Source organism: Acanthisitta chloris, unplaced genomic scaffold, assembly GCF_000695815.1.
Source record: "Acanthisitta chloris isolate BGI_N310 unplaced genomic scaffold, ASM69581v1 scaffold2462, whole genome shotgun sequence".
NCBI classification, from domain to species: Eukaryota; Metazoa; Chordata; class Aves; order Passeriformes; family Acanthisittidae; genus Acanthisitta; species Acanthisitta chloris.
Genome location: NW_008658671.1, coordinates 15,805 through 37,621, shown reverse-complemented (window position 1 = coordinate 37,621; position 21,817 = coordinate 15,805). Strand labels below are relative to the sequence as shown.

At 41.2% G+C, this 21,817-nt stretch overlaps 1 protein-coding gene across 1 annotated transcript in view; it reads left to right on the top strand.

Annotated features, from left to right (window-relative positions):
• The window catches only part of LOC103812170 (collagen alpha-3(IV) chain-like), a gene marked incomplete at its 5' end in the record, with an annotated part of 36,364 nt that overhangs the window by 6,093 nt on the left and 8,454 nt on the right, over window positions 1-21,817 (top strand). Inside the window, 22 exons of the mRNA XM_009085178.1 lie at window positions 1,067-1,102; window positions 1,434-1,598; window positions 2,598-2,737; window positions 3,617-3,712; window positions 5,295-5,465; window positions 6,366-6,534; window positions 7,357-7,449; window positions 8,555-8,659; window positions 9,508-9,605; window positions 10,341-10,491; window positions 10,619-10,732; window positions 11,472-11,639; window positions 12,735-12,824; window positions 13,368-13,502; window positions 14,469-14,567; window positions 14,707-14,796; window positions 15,151-15,290; window positions 16,025-16,151; window positions 16,622-16,702; window positions 17,602-17,700; window positions 20,136-20,321; window positions 21,137-21,267. Of these exons, the coding sequence (XP_009083426.1) occupies window positions 1,067-1,102; window positions 1,434-1,598; window positions 2,598-2,737; window positions 3,617-3,712; window positions 5,295-5,465; window positions 6,366-6,534; window positions 7,357-7,449; window positions 8,555-8,659; window positions 9,508-9,605; window positions 10,341-10,491; window positions 10,619-10,732; window positions 11,472-11,639; window positions 12,735-12,824; window positions 13,368-13,502; window positions 14,469-14,567; window positions 14,707-14,796; window positions 15,151-15,290; window positions 16,025-16,151; window positions 16,622-16,702; window positions 17,602-17,700; window positions 20,136-20,321; window positions 21,137-21,267 (2,684 nt within the window). The remainder of the gene's footprint in view (window positions 1-1,066; window positions 1,103-1,433; window positions 1,599-2,597; window positions 2,738-3,616; window positions 3,713-5,294; window positions 5,466-6,365; window positions 6,535-7,356; window positions 7,450-8,554; window positions 8,660-9,507; window positions 9,606-10,340; window positions 10,492-10,618; window positions 10,733-11,471; window positions 11,640-12,734; window positions 12,825-13,367; window positions 13,503-14,468; window positions 14,568-14,706; window positions 14,797-15,150; window positions 15,291-16,024; window positions 16,152-16,621; window positions 16,703-17,601; window positions 17,701-20,135; window positions 20,322-21,136; window positions 21,268-21,817) is intronic.

Below are 21,817 nucleotides of genomic sequence, written 5' to 3'. Positions count from 1 at the left end.
ATTCCTGGTGAGTGGGACATCAAAACCAGAAATTTTAGCAAGCATTGTCTGCTCTAAGGGCTTGTTGCAAACTGGTTTTGAGCACTCAGCAACCTGTTGAGTATTTCCTGAAGTCCTGTTAAACTGCAGAACTGAAATGTATCCTTAGACTTTGGTTTATGGCCATATTTCCTCTGAAAAATAATGAAGCTGGAACACTGTTTTGCAAAGATAGCTAAGTTGAGCACCTAAGCTCACTGACATCCTGTCTCATGACCTTAGTGCACTGTTGCATCAGCACATTATTTGTATATGGCATAGACAAGCCACCAGGACTGTACATCTCCTGTTAAAAAGGCCATGCACTTCTTTCTGTTTTCTTTAAATTTTTTGGAGCTTTCATACTTTGTCATATCTGATTTTTATTGCCTGTAGTTCCAAAATAATGGTTTGCACACTTTCGTTTCATTTATTTTGGCCATGGTATCAAATTAAAATGTCCTGATTTATTATTTGAGCTGTATCACAATATAGCAAGGACTTGTGGGATGAACTCTGAGGCAGCATCTTGTAGGCTTTATCTCATACTCATCCAGCCTTCCGTGTTTTGGTGTTCTAGTTTTGTTAATGTTTATGTATCCAAGTGATTGTGTTATATTCAGTGGGTACACTTTGCTGTTATAAATCAACTTACATATTTCCAAGGGATGACCACAGGAAAGCTGAGCTTTACAAAGATATCAGTGCATTGTTAGGAGGTGATGTATTTACTAAACTCAGTAACAGTGGCAGAAAGAAGCAAATTTTCAGGTCTGTAAGTCACTCTGAGACAACTGAATGCAATCCCACCTAAGGTAAATGTAGTAGATCCTATTCCCACCTACTGGAAACATCCATATTTTAGCAGATTTCAGTGAGGATTGTCAGTATGCAACAGTTGCAGGAGTAGTAGATCCCTGCTCAGCAGAACCAAATTCTTAAAAGATAAAATTGCCTTAAAATGCTGAAGTTCAAAGTTTGTAGTCAATATTATTGAACAGTGACTTTGTAGTGGTTTAACTCCAATTGTATTATGTTCTTTTTGCAGGTCCCCAGGGTCCTCCTGGAGGTGCTGGTAGACCAGGTATGTGTCCAGTACCAAGAATAAAGTATATTGTTCTTCCTGCCTGGTACACTGAATCAGCTTTATGAGACCTCAATTTCAGATGACTTTAAACATATCACTGAGTGTCACCCAAAATATCGTCACCCAAAAACTTTGATGGGCCAAGTGCTTAGGTGAAAGATAATTTTAAAATGTCTTTATATGCTCATTGTATTTAATACAAGATAAAACAGGTTTGTGGGTTGAGCTCAGTATGTTTGTCTCTCATTCATCCTGTCGAGTAATTGCTTTGCTTTGAAATGCCATTTCTTCTTTAACTCTATCTTTGTGTTTTTTCCTCTTTGGTTAGGTGTGTCAAGGCCTGGTCTGAGAGGTCCCCCAGGATTTCCTGGGCCAAAAGGAACAAAAGGAGAGAAAGGACAAACTGGGCTGTGTATCGTAGGCCCTCCAGGACTGCCTGGTGTTACTGGCAGACCTGGTTCTGCTGGATTACCAGGTCCTCCAGGAGAACCAGGTGAGGTTATCATGAGCAAGAACAAATCCAGAGTCACTCCAGTACCTAATGTAGGAGATTATATAAACACAGTACTTGTAAAGTGCATTTTGAGTGATGTGATTGAATATAAATTCTCTTTGGAAGTTTTGTTTTGGGATAATCATGAAAACATATATGTGGTGAAGGTCTGTGCTCCATTGCTAATGAGCTGCTCTGGAAAGATACAATGACTTCCCATTATAAAGATTTCTCACCTTTTTTTATAACTGTGGCTATGAAAACATGCTACATAAAACCAAGAAAGGCTAATGAAAGAAAATCTGTCCTTAAAATTAATTCTTGAAAAAGCTGTAGTATGTCTGTGAAACTAAATTAAGAAGGAGTTAATCTGAAATAAATATTTCTCCTGTATTATATGAGGTATGGCCAAAACAGGTTTTTCTGATACAATATCAATGTGGTTCTACTCCTTTATCTCTTGAAAAAAAAAATCTATCCCCCCAATATATTATCTTAGGAAGAGATGGATGCATGTTCTGGTTTTGTAAAGTAATAGCAAATGCAGCAGAATAATTATGTGAAAGATAAATGAACAGCATTGATAATTTAGGCTTAATAAACTTGACCTTCCATTTGTGATTAAAGAAAGACACATGTTCCTGTTGCTTCACATGAAATGGAAGTACTTTCCCCAGAAGGGACTGTTCTTTTTAAAGACTGGATAGATGGATCCAGTTATCTGCTGACGTTTTCTTTGGCATTGCCATATTTATCCTCAAGAACTTCTAGTTAGTTTGGGATTGTTACAAGTAGTTCTCTCTTTTAACTGAATCATAGAGTATCTCAAGTTGAAATGGACCTAAAGGATCAGATACTGCCTCCAGCTGATCCCTACAACTTTTTTCTCTGATAGCAACTAGGGAATTGTCTGAATAATCTGCTGATGTAATGGTGCCATTCTTGTTTCATTAACAGGTACAGTAACATTTAGAAAAGGCCTACCAGGACTTCCTGGAGAGCCAGGCTGTGCAGGACCTCCAGGACCTCCAGGAGATACTGGCATCAAAGGTCAGTTGCAGCAAACTGTCGCTCAGAAGTGGATGGTACATTCCAGTAATCTTCATGGATCTTTGGATACTTCTAATTTAATTTACCTCGTAAGACATTTTATGAGTTCAGAAATTCAAGAAAATTTATTAGGGATAGCAAGATGACTTCCTTCCTGTACATAAAACATCAGTGTGCCAGCACTGCACACCAGTTGTGCAGCCCTGGAGCAGGGAACAAATCTCTGGAACAGAGATTACAGATTGGGAGGGTTATGTACTCCCTCTTGCTGTGTCCAGTGCTAACAGTTGGTCTCTGAAAGAAGGTTGCTTCCACCAATTTGATCCACAGGAGCTGCTGGATCTCTTTGCCATTTGCGAACCATTAGAGTGACCCTGGCTGTTAGAGCCATGTCAGTTTGAAGTGTATGTCCCTTTCTTCTTTGAAGAGAATTTGGCTTATCAGTAGAGTGACTGTATCCAAATTGTTTACTAAAACTTGACTTGAAAACATCAAGAGATTTGAACTGAATTATTGCCTTTTCAATTAAATGTCATTAAAACTCACTGTCTGACCACAGTACTGTGTTGAAAGTGATTGTCCAACAAAACTAAGGCCAAGATTCTACCACTCTCTGGCCAAAAATCATAGATTCATAGGATTTTAGGGGTTAGAATGGAGCTTAGGTGTCCCTGAGCAGGGACACCTCCCACTAGAGCAGGTTGCTCAAGGCTCATCCAACCTGGCTGTGAACACTGCCAGGGTTGGGGCAGCCACAGCCTCCCTGGGCAACCTGGGTCAGTGTCTCACCACCAGAACAGGGAAAAACTTTATCCTAATATCCTCTCCTTCAATTTGAACCCATTACCCCTTGTCCTGTCACTGCAGCTCCTAACACAGAGCCATCCTGCCTAACAAACTATGCAGCACATGAGTTCAGCTTGAGAATGTCATGCTGTGGAACAACTAATGAATGATGTTCATTCCAGGTGATGATGCCTGTGCGTGCACGGATTGCAGCTATATTCCGGGAATACCTGGCCTTCCTGGTTCTCCTGGGCCTCGTGGTCAGGATGGCATGCCGGGTAAATTATCTTCTTGTTCCTAACAGGAGAGTAGGCAATGCCAGTGATTGCTTTTAGCATGAGAATCAGGTGTGGGCATGTCTGCAGCATGCAGTCCTTGAACCAGCCCTGAGGTGGTGAGGAGTGTGAGAACTTGATGCAGCTCCATCTGCTTATGTGAGCACAAGCCCTAAAAGAGGTGAAGTCAGAGTGCTAATAGGCTTAGGTGCAGCCTGAAGTCAGGTCAGTCTGTGATGGTGCAGTCCATGTAACAAGCAGAAACATTCAGAGCTGGGTGTGATAATTGCAGCTTGTCAAAATCCATTTTTCTTCACAAAATATACTGTTTCTTTTGCAGGTAGAGAAGGAATAACAGGTCCAAAAGGTTCTCCAGGTTCTCCAGGAGCACCAGGGTTTCCAGGGCCTCATGTAAGACTTTGGATTTCAGATTAATTTTCAGATCCCACCAGAATTATTCCATAGAAACCTCATGGCTAGTGTAACCTGCAGTGTCATACTGGCTGATCTCAGCAGGTTTTTTCCTGTAGCAATGACCGTGTCTGCATGGGAGGTGAGGTAGAGCCTGTAATGTATGGCTGACCTACCTTCACATGAGCCTGGTTTGCTCAGTACAGCAAAAAATTCAGCCCACGCAGTGAGGCAGGTAAGTACCTGTGTGATTTAAGTTGTGCTGCATTTCATGATGGTTAGACTGCCCATTCTGCTGGGTATGGATACCTTACAGGTAACTTCTGTTCCTCTGTGTAACTCTATAATCACAGCAGCAGCTGTAAAGCCTATGTAGAAGTGCTGTGATCTTAGGGGTGTGAAGGGCATTCTCTTTTGGGAAATGTTGTAAGGAGGGAAGGCTGACACTACCACAGACACACCATTTGTAGCTTATTTATGGGAAGTTATAGTCAGTGCTTCCTGACAAAGAAATGCCATGCACAAATACTCACTGTGGTGGTTGCTGTGCAGATGGAGAATGAGTCTGCTGACAGCCTTTTCCAGGAGGCTCCCAAGAATTCTTGAGCCCAAGATCACTAGAGCCCACTGTGTTTTCAGGTTCTACTGGGTTTGGCTAGGATAGAGTATCCACTATGTTTCCTGTAGGGGAAAGAAGAGAGAGAAGTTAACTATGAACAGAGACAACTGTGGCACTTAGAGTGTCCCCAAAGAGATACTGACATGTGGAGGAGAAATCTCTAATAAGGTTTTAAGGTACTTTCTTGTCCTTTTTGTGCCACAGTCTTATCCATTATATTATCCTGTATTATTCCTGCTTGTAGTAGCATAAATGAAATGATAATTAGGTCCTAAAGGACTAAAGGCAGGAGAAAAAGAATAACAAACAGAAAAAAACAACAAATAGACAACCAAACCAAAACCCAAAACCCTGTTCAAACCAAAAACAACCAACCAACCAACCAAAAACTCAAACCTTGTTCAAACCAAAAACAAACAAGCAAGCAAACAAACCCCCAAACCCTGTTCGTTGAAGTGTACCATTACAGTGAATAAAGATGAGAATAAAGAAAAACCAGCTGACATATATCCAGCACTGAAACTCTTTTGACTACTTTGTTCCAGGGACCTCCAGGCTTTAGAGGAGATCAAGGATATAAAGGATCAAAAGGTGAGCCAGGATATGTGCATCCAGAAGGGCCAAGAGGTGAGAGAGGAGATCCAGGAGCCAGGGGAGACCAAGGAAGAAGAGGTTCAAGTGGATATCTGGGAAGACCTGGTGCCAAAGGATCCAAGGGTTCTAAAGGTGAAGAGGTGAGTTTGCACTGGCTGCAATTAATATAGAGGCCATTAGAACCTAAATCAATATTTTACCTTGTACAACACTCTGTTTAATCTATGCAGATATTCCAACTGAATATCCCCTACCTGACTACCAAATATATCAACTATCCTCAACTGTAACAACCAGTATGTGTGAGAGAATGAGAGGAAATTTTATTATGTAGTACCAGAGAGAGATGAGACTAATGTAGGTACACATTGTTGGGAAACCTCAGCAGCCCATTGGAGTGTTAGTTTGGATATTTACAATGGAGCCTTGTGTTGGATTCCTATGAAGAATAAGATCTTTTTTTAAAATATCATTTTCCTGACTACCTATAATGCTTAATAATGCCAGCAGTTCCTGGTCAGTCTTTAGGGGTTAATCTTCAGTTAGCACTAAGAGATACCACAAAAGCTGTGAGGACTGACCATAAAACTAGAATCCTTAGAGCAGAGATCAACAGGAACAAAAAGTAACAAGTATTGTTGTGTTGTGTTGGCTGAGAGACTGTTAATGTGGTTCAGATATAACTGTCTCTAAATCTGACTCTACAGTACTCAAGGAGAATCAGAGCTGAGGTGGGTTGGGTTTTTTTTGCCAAATGTGTTTTTAAAACAGAAAAAAAAGTGTACAGCGGTGGAAAATAAAATCAGCCTGTTGTATTTGTTTGTAATATTTCCCTCTTATTAGCCTTCTATTTGTAGCCAATAATGTTAAAGTTTATATGCATTTAATCACAAGTAAATTGGAGGAAAAAATTCTCTAAAATTAGCAGACTTACTCTGTTACTAAAATAATCCAAGGTTCTAGTCAGGGAGTTGGGCATTTTGTTATGGTGTGGAAAGCAAGTAATGCTTGGTATACATGTGTAATCCTTAGGGATTGGCTGGTTCCAAAGGAGATCGAGGACTGCCTGGATTACCTGGGAGACTTGGGCCTCCTGGAGAAATGGGACTTCCTGGACTGCCAGGATATGGACCACAAGGCATCAGAGGTTTTAAAGGCTCTAAAGGAATACCTGGTCCACCTGGATTACCTGGAGCAGCTGGTTTGTAACTTCCTATTTTACCACATTCAAGTGTACTTGATTAAAATTGCAGAGATAGGTTGAAGTCAAAGATGTAGTTGATGAAACACAAGAAACTTTTCCTTGCTGTGAGTTTTCCACAGCATTGTTCCAATTTTGGTCCCACTGAGGATAATAGCAAAAGTCTTAGGGTGATAATTGAGGTTGGAAGGGACTCTGTGTGTACTTTAGTCCAAACTCTTCCTCAGAGCAGGGACATCTATGAGATCAGGCCAAGTTACTCAAGTTCGTCCTTGAAAGCCTCCAAGGACAAAGCACATTATCTGTGGGCAACCTGTTCCAGTGCCTGACTGTCCTCATGGTAAAAGAAAATCTTGAAATATGCATCCAGTCATCATCATTAGTGTGAGCTAAGTCAGCAGGGTAAAATATGAAGAGCATGATAATTTTTGAGTGCTGAAAACATGCCAGTGTGTGAATTTACAGGCAAGCAAAATCTGGAGGAGCTCATCTGGACAGCAGGTATAGTCCAGGCTGCTTAGAGACAATGCCCATTGTGTCCTTATGACATGGAGTTGCAGATGAAGTGTTTCTGAGCTGCATCATTTTCCTAGTGACTTTGTGCTTCCTTTTCTGGGTCTCCACTAGACTGCAGGTGGGCTTGGTGTCAGTAAACTTCTGTTTCTTTATAAAGGCAGGGTCTGAAGGCTTTTCAGAGCCTGTTGGAGTTTCAGAAACATGCTAACTGCAGAAGTAGAATGAGCACTGATATTTTTTAATGCTCAGGATTACATCTTACCAAACTATCAGACTTTGTAATATTGGATTATGTGTTTGCTGAAGGTCTGAAGGGAGAGACAAGCAGGGCAACTCCATTACCTGCGCTGCCAGGACCTCAAGGACCAGATGGTTTACCAGGCCCCCCAGGAGTGCCTGGTGAGTGCTTCTGCATGACCTACAGGAAAAATCAGAGAAAAACTCACTGCAATTTCTCTCCCAGCTCTGGTCAAGTAAAACTATTTGGTTGCTTTGAAAGAAGTACAGAAAGGATTTCTGTGGTACAAATATTATGGAATTAGCTGTAACCTTCCTATTGTAGAAAACTGGTGGGAATGGATGTGAACAGGAAGGGCACACAGGACCATGTCCATGGTGTGCAGCGTGGCAGAGATTCCAAGCAGTCCTGTGCTTTGAGTTGCTTCCTCCAAGAACCAGAAACACTTGGTGTATATGCTGCAGTTTGTATATCCAGGAAGGTGTCTCTGGCATCATTTTGACAAAAGCACTTTATTGATTATGCTGGGACTGCTTCAACCTTCAAAACAGAAGAAACAAAATTAGGTTAAACCATTCTTTAGCTTCCCAAAGGCCTTGGTCCTGCTCTTGCTTTGCAGAGGCACAGTCCAAAAGCAACAGTATTACCAAGTTTCTTGGTTCCTTTTTTGACACGACTGTTACTGACCACTGAACTATAAGAACCTGAGTTTTATTTTTTGGGTGGGTTTTGGACTTAGATTCTAGTGGGGATTGTTCTGGTTGCTGGTGTTTTTTGTAGAATTTTTGAATGGACTGAAGGACAGTAAGTGACAGTGAGGCTAACCATAAGGCAACTTTGCTTAGGTTTTGTAGAACAATAGTCCTTAAAACAGCTCTGAAGGGCATAGGAATTTTTTTGACAGCTTTATGGTAGCTTATGGTATTATAGTTGCTTCTGTTTTAAGCCTCACCCCTATATGTTTTTGTATCCTTACAACAAGTGGAAGATTTGTATCTGTGTGTAGCAGTTCCTAGGAGTCTGGAATTTGGTCAGATTGCATAAATCTTAGCTCACAGCCTCATGCCTCCTTTGATACTGTGAATGCAATCAGTATTTTAACTGTGAAAACCTGCAGTGGAGGAGAAATATTGTCTAAGTTCTAATAGAATCTACAGTGGTGTCCTAATAATAATAAACTGTAATCTTAATAAGCTGTAATAATAATCTTACAAGTTGATGTTCTGTGGGAAGTTACTTCATAGCTTGTTTCTTTTCTTTGTACAGGTAGAGTTGGAGCAAGAGGTCAGCCAGGTGATTCAGGACATTTAGGGCCAACAGGTGACACAGGATTTCCAGGGCTTGGCTTTCCTGGAAACCCTGGTCCAAAAGGTAAAATAGCCTTTTTGATCTTCTTCAATCAACAGCAAAACCAAAAAAAAAAATCTTTTTTTTTTTTTTTCTTAAGTACACCTTAAAAAGAATTAGCAAGTTAAAACCAATAAATCAATGCATATTTGTCAGACAGGTCAGTGTTTTTAGCATTCTTGTAATTTCCTGCCTTAAGTCTTAGAAATGGGAAGTTTGAAATATTTTGGAGTGTTTCAAAGTATCAAGTATCAAAGCTGACAGTAGAAAAATATTTTAAAAGACATTGTTGCTTGCTGGAATATTGCCCAAACAGGTGGAGAACTGCCACAGTGACTTCAGATGTGTTTTCTTTACCTGGCTATGTGTTCCAGAGACAGAGCTGTATAAACTGTCAGTGCTTTATTTTTAATCAGTTTTGGTTGTGTGCAGTGCAATACCTGCTCTAGTGTGTGCATACTGCAAATTTGGCCATTCCCCATGCAAAGTCAACCCTTGGAACACTAGGAATAGTAAGAATTTACCGTAATTCTGTAAGGACAGGAGGGAGGAGTAAAAGCTCTTATAGTAATACTACCACCAAGCTGCTTGTTCAAGGAAAGCACAGGGAACTGACATCAGAATAGCTCTACTTTGAAAAAAGGAATCCTGTGTTAAATAACTGATTTGAAGCAAGTCATCAGTCTCCCAGTCAACACTGAGTGAGTATCTAAGGAACAATGTGTGTCACATCAGCTCTAACATAACGATGCTGTCTCAGCTCATGTAGCTGCTTTAGTGTCAGAGGCTCAGAACTGCATCCTTACAAATACCCAGCTGTAGAATAAAGTGATAATCATAGCATTTGCACTGCATATTGATTCCTTTTGCAGGAGATAAAGGACTTGCAGGAGGCAGAGGATCACCAGGTTGTGAAGGAAAGATTGGAGATCCAGGCCGGGCTGGAAACCTAGGACAACCAGGAGAAAAGGTTTGGACAGAAATCCAGCACAGACTTTTCCAGAAGTCATAGAATCATAGGATTTAAGATCATCTAGTCCCACCCCCCTGCCCTGGGCAGGGACACCTCCTCACTAGATCAGGTTGCTCAAGGCTCATCCAACCTGGCTATGAACACCACCAGGGTTGAGGCAGCCACCACGTGCCTGGGCAACCTGTGCCAGTGTCTCACCACCCTCATAGCAAAAAGCTTTTTCCTCACATCCAACCTAGACTTCCCCTCCTTCAACTTGAATCCATTGCCCCTTGTCTTATCACTGCAGTTCCTAACACAGAGTCCCTCTCTGGCTCCCTTGATAGAAATATGACTGTCATACAAAAAGAAAGGAAAAGCTCTGTTTGCAAAAACTTCAACCAGATTTTTCAGGTAGAGGTCCAAAGCTTTTCACAGCTACAGAAAGCAACCCAGTGCAGGAAAGACCAAATGGAGGGAAGTGTCTTTCATTGCTCAATAGCAGCTTCTTCAAGTTAGGAGGCAAAGTTAAAAAGCTGTGTAGGTAAATTACTGCTCTGGTATGGAACCTGCAGCTGGTCAGTAGGGAACATCCAGTGGTCTGCTGAAGCCAAGCCATTAGAAATTAGAATATGAAACATCCACAGGGAATAAAGAGAATGACCCTGATAAAATAAGTTAATTTTTCACACAGCAGAGAAAATATTTTGGCAGATTTTCAAAGCATCATTTACATTTCTGTCTGTGTTGCAGGGTGACCCAGGCATGATTATTCCTGGAGAGCCAGGTAGATTGGGCTCACCAGGAGGTCATGGTATTCCTGGCTCAAAAGGTGAAGATGGACTTCCAGGCCTCCCAGGCCTCTCAGGACATCCTGGACATGATGGTGCCGATGGCCTAAGAGGTAATGTTGTCAAAGAAGCTCAGGGAGCACAGCAGGTTATTGTAAGGAAAGCCAAGCCAAAAGATGCTCACTCAAAGCCTGAAACTTCTGCTAAATATAATTGTGACTCCAGTCTCCTTTCTTTTAGGAGATCGTGGCCCACCTGGAGTTCCTGGAGATCCAGGTTTTCCAGGGAAACCTGCTGAATGTCTTATTGGCCTGCCAGGTTTGCCAGGTGGCCAAGGAGCTACAGGCCCACCAGGTAGGACCTTCTGAACCTAAAGTGCCATTTGGCTGGGTGAGTCCTGGTTTTGTTTCTTCCAGTGGCCTGAGGGAGCTGAAGTTGTTCCTGGATGTTGGTTATAGGTATTCAGGCAGATATAAACCCATTTCAAAAACGCTCTTTCTGCAGGTGGGAGGAAGCACATGCACTGATGAAGATGGATTGAGATTCAGATTCTGTTGTACAGTATAAAGAGTAATCACAAACTAACCCAAATTCCACAGGAAAAAGGATATTTCAGGCATACCTCCCCTGTGGGACTGAACTTAGATTCTGTGGTGCAGTGTGATAAAGAAATAAAAGAAGGGAAGAGCTCAGCTAGGCAGGAAAACAGTTTAATGTCCCAAAAGTACCTGCATATGATTTTTGTCTCAAAAGAAACACACTCAGGTATGCAGCACTGTCCTCCTATATATAATCTCAAAAGATTTTTGGGGTTTTAGTTGGGATTTTTTTTTAGAGAATGAATGCAGAATTGGTGGGGTTTTCATGTGTGGATCTTTTTCTTTTTTTCTGAGAAGGAACTGTCTACTCTTGCCTTCCCTTACCCTTTTAAAAAAACCCAATATACAGCCCTTATAAGACTCTGAATGTGTATATGGTCTAACCTAATGTTTAGCCCTCAAACAGGCAGAGCTCAAGAAGAGTTTGAAGACAGAGATGAAGGTTGATTTTTCGCATAGATGTACCACACTATGCTGTCATGCATTTTTCTTAGGAGGAAGAGGTTCACAAGGTTCGAAAGGAAAACTGGGTCCTCCTGGTTTGAGTATCCCAGGAATCTACGGAAAGCCTGGGGAGCCTGGATTAATAGGTCTCCAGGGAAATACAGGATTACCTGGTCCCAAGGGGCAGTCTGGAAGACCAGGAATCTCTGGTGTGCCAGGTAAGGATTGCCCAAACACTTGTTTTGACATAGCAATTAAGTCAGTCTGCAAAAAGGTGTCAGTGATGTTTTTCAAGACTGAAGATGCTGGAATGTTTTTCCATCAACAGCTTTCAAATCTCTTTGAGATCTATATGGAAAACTAATAAATCATCATCCTCCCTTAATTGACAAGTATATTTTGAAGCCCTTGTGAAACAGTATGGAATTTTCTGTACAGTCTTCTGAGAAAAGTTTTGCATTGTTTTTTGTACAAAATTTTCTTTGCAGTAGGACATGAAGTAGTTAACATTCAGAGCAACTCCCCAGTGTAATGGAAGTGTAAAGTGCTTGTTACTTACTCTGCATCCCTTTTCAAACCCATGGTTTGTAATGCCATCTTCTTCGTCTTAAAAAGCAAGTTCATATATTGAGTCTGACTGACTTGAGTCAGATCAAGCTCTGTCACTAACCAGAGCAAACTTTCAGTAAGGTAAATAATCACTGATTTTTGGGTTGGTTTTTTTTTCTAGAAGTGTGTTCAAATTTGATTTGAAGAATACAAAAAAAAAAAAAAATCAGTCATGTAATGCTTCTTATTTCTAACAAAGATTTTTCCTTAGTATCAAATCCTTTATTATCCTGTGGGAAGGAGTTGGTACATACATTTTACTATAAAGAATCTATAAAATTTATGATAAACATGTAGCACTTGACTCAATTATACAAACGTTGACTTCTGATGTCATTTGAGGGGAGTTGTCCTGTCCCAGCTGGACTTCAACTCCTGAGCCAGAATGGAATATCTTTCCCATACATCTCAGGGAAGATCTCCCATCCCTGTGTGGATATCTCAGATACATTAGCTTTACTGTCAGTTGTTTCATTCATTGAGAGAAACCGTTGCAGCTACTGATTTTAGGTAGTTTGGGGGTTGTAAGTCCTGGTGCTGTGGTTAAAGACAGGAAAAGTGGCTTGGACAGCTACAGACATGGAGAAAAAACTAAAATAAGGAACTAAGCACTGAAATGACAGGCGTGTGTAATTTTCTGAAGTCATGTTCTCTTCAACAGATGAAATACTAACAAATATATTCCTGTTGTTTAAATTCCACAGGCTCAAGGGGAGAGCCAGGTATAATGGGCTTGTTAGGAGTTCCTGGACCCCTGGGCATGGCTGGAAGAGCAGGCAGCCCGGGTATCAGAGGCAAGTGACCCTTGTATCTGCCTTCAGTACTGCTCAGAAAATAGGAACTTCTATGCTGAAGTTACTCTTGTGATCCATGTTGATGTGTGTTACCATTCCCGAGTACACGTCATCCTGGAATTTCTTTGGGTCTTGGTAAATTTTTGTCTTCTGTGTAGGTAGAGTCTGTAGACTGAATGACATATTTTGGGTTTTTTTCCAGTTTTGACTTGCTACCTGTTCTGTTTTATTGGTATTTGTAAAAGTGGCTAGTGATTTGCTAAGTAAAGAAGAGAGGGTTTTTGCTCTATTTTTTCCATCCCGTATCAATACCATTACATCATCTATCCAACAGATCTAAAATCATATGTATATTCAGTATAAAAAATCATTACCATCTCTTGCCATAATCTGTACTCATATGTGTTTTGTTGATGATTGGAGGAGTTAAGAGGCTAGTTTAGGTTGTTGATTTCAAATCACAATTGCCCTGGAAGGCATTGCTTCCTTTGTGCTATGGTCTAGTCAGGGTTCTTCAGGAAATTTCATTGCATTTTCTTGCAGGTTCTTCTGGCTTTCCAGGAATAAAGGGAAGAAAAGGGTTTCTTGGAGCAAAAGGCGATTCAGGTGATAAAGGTTTTCCTGGACCATCTGAGACCTTGGTTGCTATTGGGGATAAAGGAGAACAAGGTTTAAAAGGTATACATTCATTTTCATTTTTCTGGCATTCCAGACTAGTCAGGGTTCTCATCTGGTTTGCAGATTGAGCAGACTCTAAAACACTGAAAACAAACTCCCTGACAGGAGGTTGGAGTCAGGTCTCTTCTCCCAGGCAACCAGCAGCAGGACAAGAGGGCACAGACTCCAGCTCTACTAGGGGAGGTTTAGGTTGGATATTAGGAAGAAATTTTTTACAGGGAGAGTGCTCAGGCATTGGAATGTGCTGCCCAGGGAGGTGGTGGATTCACCATCCCTGGAGGTTTTTTAGATGAGACTGGATGTGGCACTTACTGCCATGGTCTAGTAATCACAGTAGGGTTGGACTTGAGATTCTTACACTTCTTTTCCAACCTGGTTGAATCTATGATTCCATGAAACAGACTCTGCTGCTATTTATGGGACAGTTGGATATTGCCCTGAATATTTATTTCTATTTTAACAAGTCCATATTCCTTTATAAAGCTTTTGTTTTAAGGCTAGACCAGCAGTAATGTGTTAGTAGTACTAGGAGGCTTTTATACATATATGCTGTGCATTCATGTTTCCACATATTCAGTATCCTGTGAGCAAAGTGCAGTTCCCAACTAGATGTTGGATTGCAAAGACATTGAGTCTGCCCAGGAACACTTGACTGTCAGAAGAACCTCTTTATTTGCAAAATTAATGTGTATATGAGTTGTACATGTTTAATGCTCTCTGACTTTATGTGTCTATATCTTCCTATGGAAGTTGTCAGAAAATTCCTTCAGTCTCCACATCAAAAATGCAGAAGGCACTAACTGTGAGCTTTTGGCTTTTGTCTTGCTTAAGTGTGTTCACAGGGCAAAAATCCTATGCTCTACCTCTGTTTCATTGGCTCTAAGAGTAATAAAATCTTAAATTTTGCATAAAACATATATTCTAAGATGTTGGTTTTTAATATTTTTAAATGAAATTTTGCCTTAGGAGTTCAAGGAAGAATAGGTCTGAGGGGAGAAAAAGGAGATGTTGGTGTGCAAGGTCCCTCAGGTCGTGATGGCTCTGAAGGAATTCCTGGTCTGCCAGGTATGGATTATGTGCACTGAAAATCACTGTGTCATGTGGAAGGTGTGTAGGAGAGGATTCTGTATTCCTGACAGCTCTACCAGCCAGACAGTGTCTACAGCAAATGTGAGAAGGTGGCACTTATTTCTTCATTTTGCAGGTAGCAAAGGATTTATGGGTCTTCCAGGGATTCCTGGAGGCCAAGGATTCCCAGGTGCACCAGGAGACAAAGGGGACATGGGAATTCCAGGTAATTTTCTGTCAAGGCATAGTACAAATTCAGAGCTGTACAGAAGCATTTGCACAGGTCAGAGCTGTTAGTGTAAGCACAGGACACAATACTTGGGCTGGGATTTGTTCTTTGCAGTGCCCATAGACTTCCCATCAGCCCAGCATTTGCTTGACTTGCAGACTTCTCTCTCTCTAAAGGAAACTTACCTTCAATTTATATATTGTCACATGTCATTCTTTTTAATATGCTTAGAAAGAAAATCAGTGTCTGTGTAAATTACTGTGGATATATAGGCAGTATTTCACAAAACACAAGGTGTGCTATGCAATTTTGATCCTTTTAAGAATGGTATCAGTATCTGCATTTTTCCAGGTCCAAAAGGACAGAAAGGATCACCAGGATTTCCAGGACCATCAGGCGACCCTGGTCCCCCAGGCTATGGTGGCTTTCCAGGTGACAAAGGAGATCCTGGGTTCCCATCTGCTGGGCCTCCAGGAGAACCTGGACCTAAGGTATGAAGGCATTGGAAACATTGTCCTGTTAGGCAATCAGCAAAGCCTCTGGCTATAGAAACAGAGCAACATGTAAGCAAGAGCTGCAGAGTTTGCAGAAGTAGAAGATTTGTTAGTGACATGAAGTATGAAAATTCTATTGTGTCATTACTCAGAAGAAATTTTTTCGTTCATTATATTTCAGAGGTTTTTTGGTGCAAGAATTTCTTATTTGTAATGATGGAACCTCATGGAAATAACTTGGTTTCTGCAGAAGTTCCTAATCCATTAAGAACAGGTGAGCAGGTAGAGGAAAAATACTTGCACATTAAAAAGTACAGGAAAACATCCTCTTAGCAAATGCCAAAGTTTTGTCATCCAAACTTGTACTGTTTGGATTTGACAGCCTAGGAATATCCTTGCCCAAGATTAATTTGTTTTTTTCTTAGCAATATATATTGCATCAGGATGTTTGATGATATATATTGCTAAGAAATAAACTGTATCTTTTACATTAGGTCAATTGGATCCAATTTTACTCCATGTTCTGGTTGGACAACTAGAAGTCTTTTCACATATGAGATTATCTGAAATGCTTGGCTGAGACCTGACTTTGCTTTGATTTTTGTCTGAAAATCACGATGAAACATGATTACACTTACTGAACCTTGAAAATTACATGGGATTTTTCTGTTGTTCAAATAGGAAATATAGTGTGATTCTTTACCTATTTGTGTGCAACTGCTCTTTCTCAGGGAGATCCAGGCCCCCCAGGAGTTCTGGGCAGCAAAGGAGAACAAGGATCCCAAGGTCATCCAGGGCATACAGGAGTACCAGGAGCACAAGGGATCAGAGGGGAAACAGGAGGTTCAGGAATCTCAGGTATGGGGCATTTTTGGAGGAGTAGTTAGCTGTTGACATGCTTGCAGACTAAGATAGTTTCTCAATAAACAACACAGGGTTCCTGTGGGTAGCACATCTACGTTACACTGCTGGAAACAGCAGTGGTCAGTGGTGGTCAGTCAGCCAGGCTAGCTTACATCTCCTGGAGATGTTTTGCAGCTGGCCAAAGCAGAAATGATCACCAAGCTCTCAAACTGAGCCTGGATCTCTGTTGACATGCTTGCAGACTAAGATAGTTTCTCAATAAACAACACAGGGTTCCTGTGGGTAGCACATCTACGTTACACTGCTGGAAACAGCAGTGGTCAGTGGTGGTCAGTCAGCCAGGCTAGCTTACATCTCCTGGAGATGTTTTGCAGCTGGCCAAAGCAGAAATGATCACCAAGCTCTCAAACTGAGCCTGGATCTAGTGATAATGCCTTCTCTGCCACTTTTCTTTCTTCTTACAGGAAAGTGTGGACTCCCTGGAGATCCTGGTGCTAAGGGACAGCAGGGCCCCCCAGGCCAGCAGGGTGTCCCAGGTCCTCCTGGTATGGTATAGAGCATCTCTCTGAAACCACTGCCCTCTGCTGTGGGATTTTCTTTCATTCTTTAATTACCTTCTCTGGTTCCAGCTAAGATTTATAACAGCCACTTTTAAATGTTATCAGTTCAGTTGAAGCAAGGAATTTTAATTTTGTTTCACTATTGGAAAGCCTTTTGCCTTTTTCTTTTTATTTTCCAATATATATCCAGAGGTCTTAAAATGTTATATCCACACAAGTATAAGAAAGGCTTGTTCTGTCTCAAAAATGAGAATGATAAACTAAGATAGAGCTAGATGAGGAGAAGGAAATGAATTAAAGTCAAAAGAGGGGACAGAGTTGTAGCTGTTTGTTAAAGCAAAAAAGTAAAACAGAATTACCAATGTACCTAAGGGGCAGTGTGGAAGTATGCAGAGACAGAGAGGTATGTAATGCAACTTTACTAATGGGAGTGCCAATCATTGTCTTCAAAATAAGCATTGAATAGTCATCACAATTAGCATGTTGTGGTTTTGCAAACTTCAGTGAACTTGCACTGACTTAGCAAAGGTCCAGATCTCCTCCCTGCAGAGAGACACCTTGAGTTTGTAATGAAGCTAGGGAGAGAACCCACACTGCCTGTGTAGGCTCCCACCAGCATGTGTTAAATCCCAGACTGGGTCCTAAAATGTCTTTGAAAGACAGAAAATCATTGCTTGTGACAATACTAGGGGTGTTGAATCCATTGAGGTCCAGTGAACTTGATAAAAAAAACTTATGCTGCTCTTTACAAATGTTTCTACACCAACACAGTTATTCCTATCTCTGAAGTAGCTGAACTAATTAAGTTTTAATATAGTCACAACTTCACCCACTGAAATGCAAAATAAAGTGAAAATGACATTGTGGTCCACTGTAATTCACAGGAGCTGTTGGACAGCCTGGAAGATATGGACTTGTTGGTGAAAGAGGGATTCAAGGTCAGGATGGGATGCCTGGTCCCCCGGGAGAAAAGGGAGAACTAGGTAATAACCAGCAAAATATTTTCATTCTAGTTTACAATGCTTTTTTTTTTCCGTAATTAAACTGACAAGAATAATCAGGAGCTTCTGTGGTGCCAAAGATAAGTTTATAAGAAGGTTATTCACAGATTTTTCTAGGTAATTGTTGTATATTCTGTCAGCAACCCAAATGTGATTTGTCCCAATTCACCCAGAAATGTTACTGTCTGCAGGAGACTAAGTGTTGCTGTTAATAGTTCTTATATGTTCTATCTCAAAGAGATTAAAAGGACTAAAACTCTTTTAAAGGAATCTTCTGCCCCACATGGAGATAAAATAAATGGAATCACAGCATTTCCTTACACAAATGCTGAAGGTTTCAATGACCTGCACTTCTTGGGTTGTAAAACCCAAATTTCAGTGTCACTCAGTAACACTTTCAGTGTTATCAATGTCCACAGAGAGATTTGGTCCAGTGAACTCATTTCCAGTGTGAAATATGAAAACTTTCTGGCAGTTTCTTTGCATGTTAGTATAAAGAGGATACTGGGAAGGCGTTAATAGTGTTTTTTTTTCCGTAATTAAACTGACAAGAATAATCAGGAGCTTCTGTGGTGCCAAAGATAAGTTTATAAGAAGGTTATTCACAGATTTTTCTAGGTAATTGTTGTATATTCTGTCAGCAACCCAAATGTGATTTGTCCCAATTCACCCAGAAATGTTACTGTCTGCAGGAGACTAAGTGTTGCTGTTAATAGTTCTTATATGTTCTATCTCAAAGAGATTAAAAGGACTAAAACTCTTTTAAAGGAATCTTCTGCCCCACATGGAGATAAAATAAATGGAATCACAGCATTTCCTTACACAAATGCTGAAGGTTTCAATGACCTGCACTTCTTGGGTTGTAAAACCCAAATTTCAGTGTCACTCAGTAACACTTTCAGTGTTATCAATGTCCACAGAGAGATTTGGTCCAGTGAACTCATTTCCAGTGTGAAATATGAAAACTTTCTGGCAGTTTCTTTGCATGTTAGTATAAAGAGGATACTGGGAAGGCTGGAAGTTTAGAAAGTTTTTTTCACATCAAATTTGAAGTAGTCACAGTCAACCTATTTTCTTTTCTTAGGTATTTACATTTCTCCTTCTATCTAACTTAAATGCAGATGCTTATTATTCTAGAATGTACCTCAAATATGATTGATCAATAGCAGTTCTACTAGACAGAAAAATTGAACAATTTAATCGGTATTTCTGTATCAAAGACATGGAAATAATAAATTATATTTTGCATCTAAACTACATTTTGATTCAGTGAGTTACATTTGGATTCAGTGAGTTCTGAAGCAATGGATGAAATGTTAGACAACTATGATGTTTTCTAACAACAATTCAGGACTTTGTGTGTAATGTGACCTAATATTTTATAGGAGCACCCGGGAGAGGAATCCCTGGCCCTCAAGGTTTTCCTGGTCGTAGAGGTGAGTTGACTTTTCAAAAAGCAAAAGCTTAAATAAAGTATTAAAAGAAAGTCAATAAAGTAATACCAGAAAAAGCAAAATAAAGTAAATGCCAATATAAAGTAAATACCAGGATCATCATCTCTAAGTCCTCTCCTGCTTTCAGATGCTTGAAATGGCACTAAGAGTGTCAGGGGAAAGCAGGAGTGGTCCTGTGCTTTTAGGCAGTGATTTGGTCCTGTAGATTAAACACCAAGAGTTCTTGCTTGGAAAGTTTAGCCTGTTGTAGAAGGGACATAAAGAAGCTGACTCCTCTGGGCTTCTGAGGGTGAAATGCATATTTTAGAGCTTTGGAAATGTTATTGTGGTGCATAATTTGAGTAACAGAGTATGCTCTCATGAAAAAAGATGCTGCTACAGAATGCTGAGCAGACTTTAAGAAAGCTGCAGTGATTGCATTTTACTTCTGTTCACCTTCCCTTTTATACTGATGAACAGTTGACTGAGGGGACACTTCCCATCTCTGAGGTTTTGCATTGTGTTGCTAGTGCTGGTAGAAATCCACTGGTTTGCATTGCTTGCAAAAAGTAAAATTAAACTATTCCAAGATGAACTTCAGAGCAATATCCTTTTTGGAGTAGTCTCTAATTTTGTTGTATTCATATTGATGCTTCTAGCTGGATTTTAGTTGAAAAGGATTTTTAGTTCAGATGTACAGAGAAGCCTTTCTACTTACACATCAGAAAATATTCCCTTCTCTGGTATTTCTAAACTCCTCTCACATGTATTGTTGGTGTGAGCAATCTCTAAAGTGTGTACACTGCCTTGCAATGAGTCCTGTCTTCTCACAGCTATTTTGCTTTAGAATGTCAGGGTGGTTCTGGGGACTTCTCCGTGCTAAGGCTGAACTCCATCTTAGTGTCACAGGAGACACAGTCTGAGTACTTATATCACCTTACTGTCTTGGCAGCTTGCCCCACATGCAATACTTGTACTTTTCAGGAATCAAAGGGGACATGGGACTGCCTGGTTTTCCTGGGCCACCAGGTGCAAAAGGTCATCAAGGAGATCAAGGACCCACTGGACCCCCTGGCTTAGTGGGGTTCCCTGGATTTCAGGGAGCAACAGGCATGGCAATTCCTGGCCAGAAAGGGAACAGAGGTGCTGCTGGTGCACGTGGAAGACCAGGTGTGTTGTTATGACTCCTATTTATCTGAAATGGTGCACTCATGATTGAAAGGGACCTGGGAGTTTGGAGAGACAGAAAGCTGAACATGAGCCAGCAGTGTGCTCAGGGGACCAAGAAGGCAAATGGCATCCTGGGCTGGATCAGGAACAGTGTGGTCAGCAGGACCAGGAGGTGATTCTGCCCCTGCACTCGGTGCTGGTGAGGCCACACCTTGAATCCTGTGCTCAGTTCTGGCCCCTCAGCTCAGGAGGGACATTGAGGTGCTGGAGCAGGTCCAGAGAAGAGCAACGAGGCTGGTGAAGGGACTGGAGCACAAGTGCCATGAGGAGAGGCTGAGGGAGCTGGGGGTGTTCAGCCTGGAGAAGAGGAGGCTCAGGGGAGACCTTCTCGCCCTCTGCAACTCCCTGACAGGAGGTTGGAGTCAGGTGGGGGTTGGTCTCTTCTCCCAGGCAACCAGCAGCAGGACAAGAGGGCACAGACTCAAGCTCTGCCAGGGGAGGGTTAGGTTGGACATTAGGAAGAGATTTTTTAGGGAGAGAGTGATCAGGCATTGGAATGTGCTGCCCAGGGAGGTGGTGGATTCACCATCCCTGGAGGTTTTCAAGACGAGACTGGATGTGAGTTAGAAGGCTAGGAAAAAAAATAGTAGATTTTCAAAAAATATATTGTATTTCCATGTATATTTTCATGGGAATCACTGAGGTGATGAACATGATTATCATTATAAAGTCACTGAATGTTGCACTGTGTTGTCTGTAATCTATGTGAAAAGCTGTTAGCAGTAGTCTTTACTTATTCTGATGTTTCCATGCAGGTGCCCCTGGTTTCCCAGGGCTTCCTGGTCTTTCTACTCCCAGTGTGAAAGGAAGCAAAGGTGTCAGAGGGGCAGATGGCATACCAGGGCCAACAGGCCCAGCCGGCGACATTGGTTCTCCTGGCCTAAAAGTCAGTGAAAGGAATATTGCTTGTTTCTTACTGCATTGATCATTTGTTCTTAGCATGAAAATAATACTCAGGATAATTCAAAAAACCCTCAAAGCCCACAAACAAACCCAAACCCCAGCACGTTTCCACAAAAATCCCTTGTAATAGAGGAAAGATGAAAATGGATGTGAGAGTTAGGTTTTGTGAAATTATGTGGACCAATAAGATATTTTTTTAAAATTTCTGGCATGTCATTTCCTTGGCCATTCTATATTTACAGAACAATGTGAACAATCACATGCTGGTCTGCGTCCACAGGAGTGTGGGCAGCAGGTCAAAAGAGGTGATTCTTCCCCTCTGCTCTGCTCTTGTGAGACCCACCTGGAATACTGCACACAGTTCTGGTGTCCTCAACATAAGAAGGACATGGAACTGTTGGAGTAAGTCCAGAGGAGGCCACGAAGTTGATAAGAGGATTGGAGCATCTCCCCTATGAGGACAGGCTGGCAGAGTTGGGGCTGTTCAGCCTGGAGAAGAGAAGGTTGTGTGGAGACCTCAGAGCAACTTTTCA